The 9,511-nt window shown below is 40.4% G+C and overlaps 1 protein-coding gene across 1 annotated transcript; it reads left to right on the top strand.

Annotated features, from left to right (window-relative positions):
• The first annotated feature begins 753 nt into the window (after positions 1–753).
• LOC114461463 (uncharacterized) lies at positions 754–5,598 on the top strand. Its single transcript, XM_028443548.1, has 4 exons — positions 754–2,034; positions 3,695–3,953; positions 4,182–4,232; positions 4,321–5,598. Exons 1-4 carry the CDS (start codon positions 1,039–1,041, stop codon positions 5,475–5,477), a joined length of 2,463 nt encoding a protein of 820 aa, XP_028299349.1. The 5' UTR covers positions 754–1,038; the 3' UTR covers positions 5,478–5,598.
• Positions 5,599–9,511: the final 3,913 nt, after the last annotated feature.

The following is a 9,511-nucleotide window of genomic DNA, read 5'->3' as shown; positions in this document are numbered from 1 at the left end:
GGAAGAGACTTTTTCGCAAAACGGAAACAGGTTGAGGAGGGTGAAAGACTTGGAAGAAAGCAGAAGCAAGAGACAATAATGACACTGTAAGGATGAGACACTTAATAAGATAGGAAAACATAAAGATGTGAAATGTGAAAAGTGTGGGATGTTTGAAACAGTACTACAAGTTCTGATGGAATGTAAACAATATGAGGTGGAGAGAAGAACACTGAAGGAGACAGTTGAGAGAACAAGGGGTTTCTTTAATTTAATAAATATACTTCGAGCAGAATATAAGGAGATAATGAGGAATTTATTTAGGTTTTTGAATAGAACAAGGTTAATAGGAATAATTTAGGATAGATTATTCACTGTAACTACCTAATATCGTTCCAATTCCAGCCCAGTAGGTGGCGGTAATGCTCCTTGGTAAAGGCAGAAAACTGCCATAAAAACACAAAAGAAAAAGAAGAAGAAGAAGGCGCAAAAACAGAAGGAGCAAAAGAAGCCGTTGTACGTGGTAAAGCAGGAGCAGAAAAAATGTGTTAGTGGCACACACGGAGCCGTGATTACATATCTTAAAGACACAGGATTATATAATAGAATATAAAGAAGTAATTATTATTATTATTATTTTTTAAAAAGCTGGCTACTAGTGAAATACAGTAGATATAAAGCCCATTATAGCATACTCCGATACAGTAGGTGGCGTTATGCTCCTCTCAAGTTATGGTCGCAACCCGCCAGAAAACTAGAAGAAGAAGAAGCCGCTGAGGTAAAGCAGCAGAAGAAGAAAGAGCGACGCCGTAAACAAAGGGGTGCATGTGAGTCTAATAGTGAACGTTATTAATATCCAGCTTAAAGACAGAGTCAGCAACACTATAATAGTACCTTTAAACTCCACTGTCAAGCAAGAGAGCACAACACGGTGTTAGAAGACGGAGTTACAGACACAGAGAGAAGCTGTAGCAGAATGCTAACCGAGCTAGCATAGGAGCTAGCACCGCCTACACGCTACAGGATAGAAAAGTGGGAACGGGAGACAAAGTGGAGGAAATGGAGCAGTTCAGAGCACCGTCACCTCTGTCTCTCACCGCTAACCCTGCTGACAACTGGTGCAGCTGGGAACAAAGCTTTCGGCGGTATATAGCGGCCTCAGGGGAGAAAGATGAAAAAGCAAAGATTGATATTTTACTCCACACCATCGGCGAAGATGCACTGGAATTGTACAACACACTGACTGTTAGAGGTGAGGGAGATGAACTGACAATGGAGGATGTTCTTCAAGCCTTTAAAGATCACTGCTGTCCACAGAGAAATGTTGTCTTTGAACGAGTTCAATATTGGTCTCATCAGAGGACAGCAGGGACATCAGTAAACACATTCATGACAGAGCTGCGACAGAAAAGCAAACACTGTGAGTTTGGAATAATTGAGAATGACATGCTCAGAGATAAGCTTGTGTTAAGCATCACAGACTCTGACCTTAAAAAGAGACTGATACAGGAAAGACGTCTAACATTATACAGAGCTATAGAAATATGCAGAGCAACAGAGGAAGAAAAGACTTTGTTACAAGCCATCGAGACTGAACATGGAGTGCAAGAAGTTCCAGTGGATTCTGAAATGAAAATCATCCTTCCTGACAAGAGTCTGCACCATAACACCAGTAGACGATCAGGTTCCCAATCTGTTCCAAATACAGATGAAAACAAAAAACTTGTCATGGCTGCCTTCATGCCTAAAGTTCATCTGCACAGATTACATCTCCAGCAGTCGTCAGTCACTAACTGTGTTTTCAGTGAGAGGAAGAACGTGGAGCAGCTTCTCCCAGAGCGTCTCCACATTAAGGAGGAACCAGAGATGATCAGTGAAGGTCAGGAGGAGAACCAGCTTTGTGTGCAGCAGGAGACAAACAGTGCTGCTTGTTCTGTTAAATGTGAAGATGAAGAGGAGAAACCTCAGGCCTCCCAGCTACACTGGAGACAAATAACAGAATTCAACATTAAAGAGGAACCTTCGACCATACAGTTGGTAGAGTCTTTGCTGCAGGTGGGTATCACTCTTGTTCTTAAAGGGATAGTTTGCCTATTTAAGACATGACGTTGTATGCATTCCTCACCAGCACTATAGTGCATACACATTGTCTCACTCAGTGGTCACCTCCCTGGTCAGAGTTCTGGCCGTTTGAAGTTGGTCAAGAAAGTAGTCCCGGTTAGTTTCCGGGGCCACAAAACTGTGCGTCTTTAATAGAAAAAAATATATGCGTTTGAAAGCTTGATTCATTTACATCACAAAACCACCCACAAAAAAAATTCATACCTCCAGTTTTAATCGGCACTATTTTCTCATCCGTTTCCATCAATCCGCGCTGACATTGACGGCAGCGCGGATAATAGGGTTTACACACTCTAATAGCAACGACGGAAGACCGAAGCAAGAGAAAGTAAAACGTACGTACATTAACAATGGTACGAACTTGTAAATTCCCAGGTTGTGACCACAAAAATGTGCCGGGATCACCGTTCAGCTTCCATCGTTTTCCAGTTTCTGATATAAATATGAGACAGCTTTGGCTGGTTGACATCGGCTATTCTGCGGGAGCGAAAATATCCAGTACAAAGGATTTGTGTGCAGTGCTCACTTCAGCGAGGACGATTACATCCCCAACCGAGGAAACAGCAAAAAACGCATTTTGAATACTGCTGCTGTACCAGTACCACGGGTAAGCTCTATTTACTAACTTGATGTTGCATATGACACCTTGATTTTGAAGCTAACGTCAGTGTTTAGGCTACACTGAGCTTTGCTCAAATTACTTTCTTCATCATCTGTTTCATCTGATATTGTGCTAAAATTGCATTCATCATCGGAAGTTTCGGAGTCAGACATGTTGTCCGCGAGTCGCGCTATCAACAGCTGATGGGATTAGGTGCACCGATGACGTTGACGGCAGCGCGGATTGATGGAAAAGGAACAGAAAATAGTGCCGATTAAAACTGAAACTGGAGGTATGAATTTTTTTTGTGGGCGGTTTTGTGATGTAAATGAATCAAGCTTTCAAACGCATATATTTTTTTCTATTAAAAACGCACAGTTTTGTGGCCCCGGAAACTAACCGGGACTACTTTCTTGAACAACTTCAAGCGGCCAGAACTCTGACCAGGGAGGTGACCACTGAGTGAGACAATGTGTATGCACTATAGTGCTGGTGAGGAATGCATACAACGTCATGTCTTAAATAGGCGAACTATCCCTTTAAGTATGTTTGGACAATGCATTTGAGCTATGTTAGATTAATGGGTATAGTTAGATTTTCAGTTAAACCTGATAGATGTAGATTCAGCCACGTGAGAAATGAAATGCAGGAAAAGATCATTTTTAAACTGGATCAATCTAAATCTAGAAACTATATTAGCACAGTTAGTTGTAAAAAAAAAAAAAAACTTACACCCACTTGTTCTAGGTACCATTCTACTAAAAGTGTTAGTAGACTTAGTATTTCAAAACAGTATCAAATGTCAAATTATTACACCTATTAGCTTCTGATTCTACTTGCAGTTTGCAGACTTCTCATTTACTACTTATTTGACTAAAATCCTTTCATGAATAGATTTACCCCTCACAGAACAGTCAAACAGTCATGGTGGTCACATAATTTTACACAGAGAACATCTTGTCTTCATCATATGATGTCCTTTTTCCATTCCAGGAGCAGAGCATGTGTAGACCTACGTCAACTATTGAGAGTGTCGCGATCGTGGGAGAAGACAATCAACAACCCGGGCCAAGCGGTGAGACTCGGCGTGTTTCACGACGCCGCATTTCTTCAAAGCCCAGCTTCTCTGACGAATCTGAGTCGGATGGATTCAGCGAACCTGATCCAGATTCTTCTGATGAATGGCTGCTGCCTGGGACAACCTGGAGCAGCAGAGTGTCGTCCCCAGATGCTCTAGAAAGACATGAAGGAGGTAAAAACTAACTTGCTTTATATCTAAAGATTGATTTGATTTGCTAACTTGCTAGCTAGCTAACTTTTATTACTATTGCTAGCGTGGTTTGAGAGATAAAAGCGGTCCCAACATCAAAGAGATCACCCTCCTTCAGTGTACGCCACATGAAACGCCATTTTGTCCCATTACGTTCAAATAGGCTGCTGTAAAATCTGTTGCTGATGTGAAACAATTTTCAATTTACAGATTGTGCATCCAGCAGAGATCCCACTCCTGTTGGCAGAGCTAAGAAGAAAGGTAAGAAATATGTCTGTCTTCACATCACACTGCAGCAAAAAAAAAAAATAATAATAATGATAATTGTATATATTTCTATAATTAACAGCTCGAGCATCCAGCAGAGATTGTGGGCAGGACTCTGGCCGGTATCAAACAGACTTGCAGCCAAATGAGATACCCTGCACTGCAACCTCTGGACCCCGGAACGCTGCCGCACAGCCGGATTCCGACGTGCCAGCCAACTTCCTGGAGCTGTTCCTGACTGACGAGCTGCTCCAACTTATTGTTGATCAGACAAACCTGTATGCCACTCAGTATTTCAAGGCACGTCCTGGCAGTCAGCCACATAGCAGAGGTAATGCTTGGAGTCCAGTGTCAGTCGCAGAACTTAAAACTTTCTTTGGACTTTCTTTTCTCACAGGTTATGTCAAAAAGCCAAGCCTTGTACTGTACTGGAGTGTGGATGAGGTTGATGCAACACCCTATTTCACTCAGACCATGTCAAGGAACAGATTTCAAATTATTTGGAAGTTCCTTCATTACAATAATAATGAATCACAGGATGCAACTGACAAAATGTACAAAGTTCGCCCAGTGTTAGACTACATTATGGAAAAGGTCAGAGAGATGTACCTGCCAGGAAGAAGTATTTGTATTGATGAGGGAATGATGCAGTTGCAGAAAGGACAGAAATGCAAGGTTCCTCAGTTCAATCCAGAATGTGTAGTTGCATACAACGCCTTTATGAATGGGGTGGATAAGTTGGACCAAAATGTTGCTTACTACCCCTACATCCGGAGGTCGCTGAACTGGTCCAAGAAGTTTGTTGCTTATCTGTTCCAAATATGCATGTTTAACGCATTTGTCCTCTACAAAGCCAGACACCATGGGGAGTGTAAAACCCTCTTGGAGTTCATGCGCAGTGTAGTGAAGTCCTGGACGGCTAAGCGGCATGTGGTAAAGGAGGAGGAAGTTGCAGGTGTGGGGACTGAGGGGGGTGGGAACTTGCAGGAAGGCCAAGATACTGCAAGGGCACCATACAACTCTGACCCAGATAGTAGGCTGGATGGACAGATAGGGAGACACAAACTTGAACACCTGGTGTCCACCACGAGGAAGTCAAAACCAGTGAGGAGGTGTAGGGTCTGTGCACGCAAGGGAAAGCGCAGTGAGACACGACTTTACTGCAAGGCATGTTGTGTCCCCTTGCACGCAGGAGAATGTTTTACAGCTTATCACACTAAGCTGAACTATTCAGTATAGGGGTACACACACACACACACACACACAATACACATACGTACCTGTAAATAAGTTCATATATTTTTGTCGAATGCAAAAGTTTACATTGTTGTATTTTTGCAAAATAATAATAGTTTTGCCATCAAAAGCCCAGTCTCAGTGTTGTTTTTGTTTTTTTACAGAAGGAAACCAATCTTCAGATGTTTGAGGTGTCATTAAAGCAAAAAAACATTAGTCTCAAAGTCACTGTTCTGCTCGAAAAGGTTTTTTTTTTTTTTCTTCACAAAAAGCCTGTTTTCTTAGCGAGGTCTGAGGGTCCTCTCCCATTAAAAAAAATCAACAAAATGCATGCAATTTCCTGCATTCTGGCATCTTTTGAGCCTCATGAACAAGTAAAAAATAGTTAAAAATAGTGGTACAATAAAATTAAGAGAAAAGGGAGAAAACGAAAGTTAGGACTCTAACGCACCAGTGGTGGGAATCTTGACGGCACATAAAAGTTGAGGAGAAAGCGATTGTTTACCTCTAATGGAGGGCGCCGCCTTTTAAAACATCTTTCCGACCGACTCGGACTGATTGGATCCTGCCCGAGATCCTGAGTCGGGGTCCCGAGCTCAAGGGCATAAATCTGTGGGTAGTTAATGATACATATTTTGTCATTAAATGGTTGTAAAATACATAACGCATCAATGTAGGAAATTTTTAATAGAATGTTTTGGAATTTATGTTTGGACAACAATATTGGAAGGGTTAAATTAGTTAGATTAGAATATTTGGAGGATGTAACCCCCCTGTACTTTATGCCTATGATTCAACTGCTGATTATGGAATCTCGAAACAAGCCAGAAACCATTTTTTTTACTGATGAAACTACAACGAATAATCAGGACTGCAGAAAAGATCATTGGTGTCGATCTGCCCTCCATCCAAGACTTATACCTGTCCAGGGTCAGGAAATGGTCAGGTAACATCACTGCAGACCCTTCACACCCTGCACACAATCTGTTTAAACTCCTCCCCTCCGGCAGACGCTACAGATCACTGTATGCCAAAACAACCCGCCATAAAAACAGTTTCTTCCCCCAGGCTGTCACTCTGATCAACTCTGAACAGTCAAAGAGTGTCAGACCTGTTTCTGTGAAATAACCATGGAACTAAACATAACCCTGGATAAATCTGTCACTGGGAATGTTCATGTACATACTATTTAATTTAAATGTTCACCTGCACTACTCATCAATGCACTACTGCACTATTATCTTATTATATTTTATTATTATCTTGTTATTTTATTTAGTTTTGCACATATTAGTCTAACAACTGTTTATATTTTTGATTTTTTTTTTTCTAGTTGATTGTTATTTAATGTTTACACTATTAGAGAGAGCACAGTTCACCAAGTCAAATTCCTCGTGTGTATAACATACATTACTTGGTCAATAAAGTTGATTCTGATTCTGATTCTGAAAGGAGTCTATTCTTTCAGAATCTGGTTTCACATAGTCATAGTACAAAATCTTAAAAGATCAGTCAAAATGCTCTAAAATGGCTGGCAGTGAGGGGGGGGGTATCTGTTCTCAAAATGGCTGGCAGCCAATGAGCTAAGAATAACCTAAGAAAAATCATTTCTGCACAGCTTACAATATTATCGAAAATATTATTTGGTTTGGGTTTTGTAAAAATGTGTTGGATGAAATTGAACACTTACCACGCCATTTTGTGATCAAGACATTGATTAAAATATGTATTATATTATTGAGATTACTAAAAGCTGTTTTACCTCATTGGCACTGACATCTGAGTACTTATTTCAAGTTGTTGCTGTTTTTGTGCACTTCAATTTATTGTACTACTATGATAGACAACTTAAAAATTGTAGTGTTAAAATTAATATATTAAAAATGTTACAGTTTGTTCAGGAATCTGGCACAAATCCTGCCTCAGACGATATAATGATAACCTCCAACACCCAGCACTGGTTAGTATCCACATCAGGTTTCTTGAATTCTTACAGTGTCTACAAAGTGTCCGCCATTACATAAAAATACATTGCTTTCTCATCTTTTCAGCAACAGCACTATTCAAATTATTCTGGCAATGTGTTGCTGTCAGATCAGCACAGCAATTCCTGTTCAGAACCAGATCAAATATCAGAAAATGATCAGTCTGATGAGGATTACATACCAAACTCAGAGTCACAAAACGATGAAGATTCAGATGCAAGTGTGCCTTTTATGTCTAGTCAGTCAAACGATAGACATATTCAAGAAAAACCAGCAATTCTCCATGAGAGAACATCTCACGTTTCAAACACAAGCATCCCAGTTGTTCCCAACATGTCCAAATGTTGGTCATCTCTTGGAGATCACATGGGTCCCAATGCTGCTGAAACATCAGAAGCAACTAATTCTGCCAAACCCTCATCAAAGGATAAGCCAGAGGGTGAAGCTGAACTTCAGAAACAAGAATCAACACATCGAACTATGAGTAATAAAAATTACTGTTAGATTTGTGGTCAGCAAAATTTCACGCCACTTAAAACACACACAAGACACATGTGGAAATTGTACATGTTTTCCGTACCTGAGCGCTCCAAAGACCGCAAAATACTCTCAGAAAAAGTGAGGAACTAGGAAAATTTTAGACATAACTCTGCAGTGTTACAAGCTGGAATTGGACCTGTGAAAGTAAAAAGAAAACCAAAAACTAAAGCAGTGGCAGGAAAGCTTGCTCACTGTATGTACTGTCAAGAGATGTACATTCGTAAAGAACTGTGGCGACGTGTCCGAAGATGCCCCTGCAAGCCAGGAAATTTGGATGAAGAACCTGGAAGAACCAAAGTACTTGCTTTAGCTGTAGCTCAAGAGTCTGCATCCTGTCAGCAGATCTCAAGTGGAGTGGAAGCTCCTTAGTGTCATGAAACAGAATGAGGCTGCCTCAGTTGTGCGAAATGACTTCTCTATCGTTAAGTTTGCCCAGTCACTCTACAACAGACATGGACAACACCCCACAAAGCATGAATACATACCACAGAAATTCAGTGAAGTCAGGAGCCTGTTGTTATGTTTGGGCATGGATTTCTCAGTACATAACCTAGAAAACTTCAAATCTGACCATATCTGTACAAATTATTATTGTAACTAATGAAAAGTATCAAATACTATACAATACTTTGCAAAGGTTTTTGACATTTGGATGTCAGGATTTTTATCTAAATCACGTAATTGTGCAGCAGGACAACAATACCAATCATCGTCTTAAAGAACTATCTTTCATCACAAAAAGAGCAAGGACTGCCCCTTTTAGAGCTTTGATCATCATGGAGTCAGTCAAGGATTACAGAAGGGACAAACGACATTAAGATCTTATCACAAGTGATCCCTCAAGACATCAGGAGATGCATTCTGGTGCCAGGTGTGAACACGGCCTGACACAGGCTAAATCCACAAAAAAAACTTGCTAGTTTTCTGAGATGCTTGGAACAACCTGTACAGTAGGAGAACTGGTGCTCACACCAAATATTAATCTGATTTGAGGTTTCTCTCTTTACAATATTTCTCTTTACTGTTAATTCAGAAACTCTAAAACTACTAATTTTTGAAAGTACTGACATTTTGAATGCCTAAAATCTTTGCAGAGTACTATATACAGTACACAGTATATGCATTCAGTCAAATGAAGCTGACCTTCAGTCTGAGTTAGACAAATGTAATAAGGGAAATCATATAATACAAACAATCTATAGACAACCTAATGCACCTTATCAAGAATTTTAAACATGGATCTCTGGCATTAGTTGGACTAGAGTTTTGATGGCTCAGTTCACCAAATTTTGTTTGTGACATTTTTTTAATACTGTGCATGTATTTCAGGAAATGTGCCTCCAGGAGCGTGCCTAAGAAGACGTGGTTGAAGGCAGAGGTTGCTGCAGTAATGTGGCATTTCAGAAATCACATATGGAAAGGAAAACTGACCTCTAAAAATGAACGCAATCACTGCCACGTGTTGGCTCAAAGAACAGGGCAAAATATAAGAGACTTTGTGAGAAACAGAGG

The sequence above is a fragment of the Gouania willdenowi genome, chromosome 4, assembly GCF_900634775.1.
Source record: "Gouania willdenowi chromosome 4, fGouWil2.1, whole genome shotgun sequence".
Taxonomy (NCBI): domain Eukaryota; kingdom Metazoa; phylum Chordata; class Actinopteri; order Blenniiformes; family Gobiesocidae; genus Gouania; species Gouania willdenowi.
Note: the sequence above shows the minus strand (reverse complement) of the source record. Positions and strands in the feature narration are given on the sequence as shown.

What these genes read in the sequence shown, in the direction of transcription:
- LOC114461463 (XM_028443548.1), top strand. Translation starts at nt 1,039, where the DNA reads ATGGAGCAGTTCAGAGCACCGTCACCTCTGTCTCTCACCGCTAACCCT. An exon ending in TGGTAGAGTCTTTGCTGCAG is followed by an intron (nt 2,035 to 3,694) that starts GTGGGTATCACT and finishes TTTCCATTCCAG; the next exon opens with GAGCAGAGCATGTGTAGACC. An exon ending in TCTAGAAAGACATGAAGGAG is followed by an intron (nt 3,954 to 4,181) that starts GTAAAAACTAAC and finishes TTCAATTTACAG; the next exon opens with ATTGTGCATCCAGCAGAGAT.